Genomic DNA, 2,500 nt, shown 5'->3' with positions numbered 1-2,500 from the left:
TAACTCAGGTGTGCTAAGTGTGACGTTTCAGCTCTGATAGGTTGATGTCTGTCTCAGGTGTGCTAAGCATGACATTACAGCCCTGACAGGTGGATGTCTGTGTCAGGTATTCTAAGTGTGATGTTACAGCTCTGACAGGTGGATGTGTGTATCAGGTATGTTAAGTGTGATGTTTGAGCTCTGACAGGTGGAGGTGTATCTCAGGTATGCTAAGCGTGATGTTACAGCTCTGACAGATGGATGTCTGTCTCAGGTGTGCTAAGTGATGTTTCAGCTCTGACAGGTGGATGCCTGTCTCAGGTGTGCTAAGCATGACGTTACAGCTCTGACAGGTGCATGTTTGTCTCAGGTATGCTAAGCTCCATCACCTGCCTGGGTCCGAAGGCCAGCGGCTGAGCCTTGATGACCGCACCGAGCTCAGAAAGTGAGTACCCGCTAATCACAGCCGCTTACATGACTTACAGGATTGGATTACACACACATTGGATTGGACCCATGACGTACGTAAGAAGCTGTCTGTATAGGCACCAAGTGCTGACCAGTTGGTATGATTCTACTGCTATAAATGTCCTTTTTATTTAGATTTTTTGAAATACATCAGCTCATTGGCTGATTCAGCAGTGTCATTAGCAACACACACATCACACAGTGTGGTTAACCCCACCCCTGTGACTCACGTCACAATGTGTTAACCCCGCCCCCATGACTCACGTCACAATGAGGTAACCCCGCCCCCGTGACTCACGTCATGTCACTTTTCTGTTACATATCATGAATACACACACACACACACACTCCTGATGTCCTGATGCCCTCTCTGCAGTACTATCTCCTCCATCCTGGGCACATGGTTGGATCAGTACTCCGAGGACTTCTGGACTCCTCCGGACTATAGCTGCCTCAAACGCCTGATTTCCTACCTGCACGGGAACTTCCCGGGATCAGACCTGGAACGTCGTGCCTGCAACCTGCTTGGACACTTCCACCGCCGGCAGCAGGAGGAGCCCGAACACGAGGGTGAGACACACATACACACACACACACACACACACACACATTCATACACACACACTCATACACACACACTCACATACATACACACACACACTCATACACACACACACACACACACACACACACACACACACCATTATATGTTTGTAACATATAATGTTTTTCTAGAAGATAAGAATGACCTGGGTGGGTTTTCTTGCGTGTTGTGTGTTGCGTGTTGCGTGTGCGTGTACAGTTCTGGACCATGAGTCCTGCACCTTTGCCCACCTGGAGGAGAACGGCTACGAAGATGACCGCCTAGACTTCCTAACCTTTGACCCCACAGTGGTGGCGGAGCAGTTCACCCTGATGGATGCAGTGAGTGTCGCTATGGTAACAGAGACTTGGTACACGGAGAAGTGTGTAGAAAAGCAGCCGGAGCCTTTGAGGTGATGGAGAGAGAAACAGCAGTATCACAGCAGTATCAGGGCAGAGGTGGAGATGACACCTCTTGGACAAGCAAGATATGTAGTGTCAGTCGGGAACATGGGGGCGGGACCAAGGCACCTTTCACTTCCACTCATCCACATACTTAAGCAGGTCTGGGGTCAGTTTCTGAACACTTTAAAAATAAACATCTCCCCTCCCCTCTCCTCTCCTCTCCTCTCCTCTCCTCCCTTCTCTCTCCTCTCCTCCCCTCCCTCTCCTCTCCTCTCCTCTCCTCCCCTCTCTCTCCTCCCCTCCCCTCTCCTCTCCTCTCCTCCCCCCTCCCCTCCCCGCTCCTCCCCTCCCCTCTCTGATCTCCCCTACCCTCTCCTCCCCTCCCCTCCCCTATCTGATCCCCTCTCCTCTCCTTCCCTCTCTCCTCCCCTCCCCTCCCCTCTCCTCTCTACTTCTCTCCTCCCCTCTCTGATCTCCTCCCCTCCTCTCCCCTCCCCTCTCCTCTCCTCTCCTCCCCTCCCCTCTCTAATCTCCTCTCCTCCCCTTCCCTCTCTCTCCTCCCCTCGCCTCTCCTCCCCCTCTCCTCCCCTCTCTCTCATCTCCTCTCCTCCCCTCTGCAGGAGTTGTTTAAGAAGGTGGTGCCTTATCACTGCCTGGGCAGCATCTGGTCACAGAGGGATAAGAAAGGAAAGGAGCACCTGGCGCCCACCATCCGTGCCACTGTGACGCAGTTCAACTGTGTGACTAACTGTGTGATCGCCACCTGCCTCAGTGACAGGGCCCTCAAACCCACACACAGAGCCAAAGTCCTGGAGCGCTGGATCGAGGTTGCCAGGGTGGGGATCACTCAGCCTTAGCGGCACTGTAAAGCCACTCTTAGGCTTCTGAGTTATGTTGTACATCTGATTTTGAAATGTGATTAGTATGCTAATGATGGTTCATATAAACAAATATCTATATTTTATTCTAACTGTATTAAGTTTCCCCGGTAAAGACAGGAAGTTAATACATGAATGTATAAGAGATGAACTTTAAATGAACTAATGAAATAGTTGTGTCAGTAGTT

The 2,500-nt window shown here is 51.1% G+C and overlaps 1 protein-coding gene across 3 annotated transcripts in view; it reads left to right on the top strand.

Annotated features, from left to right (window-relative positions):
- The window catches only part of LOC113584565 (ral guanine nucleotide dissociation stimulator), a 58,980-nt gene that overhangs the window by 43,333 nt on the left and 13,147 nt on the right, over positions 1 to 2,500 (top strand). For all 3 annotated transcript variants that reach the window (XM_035526909.1, XM_035526908.1, XM_035526910.1), the window contains exons 3-6: positions 350 to 424; positions 824 to 1,017; positions 1,250 to 1,371; positions 2,055 to 2,270. In XM_035526909.1, the coding sequence (XP_035382802.1) occupies positions 350 to 424; positions 824 to 1,017; positions 1,250 to 1,371; positions 2,055 to 2,270 (607 nt within the window). The remainder of the gene's footprint in view (positions 1 to 349; positions 425 to 823; positions 1,018 to 1,249; positions 1,372 to 2,054; positions 2,271 to 2,500) is intronic.

This window comes from Electrophorus electricus, chromosome 6, assembly GCF_013358815.1.
Source record: "Electrophorus electricus isolate fEleEle1 chromosome 6, fEleEle1.pri, whole genome shotgun sequence".
NCBI classification, from domain to species: domain Eukaryota; kingdom Metazoa; phylum Chordata; class Actinopteri; order Gymnotiformes; family Gymnotidae; genus Electrophorus; species Electrophorus electricus.
The sequence above is the reverse complement of the archived record's forward strand: the minus strand, read 5'-3'. Positions and strand labels throughout refer to the sequence as shown.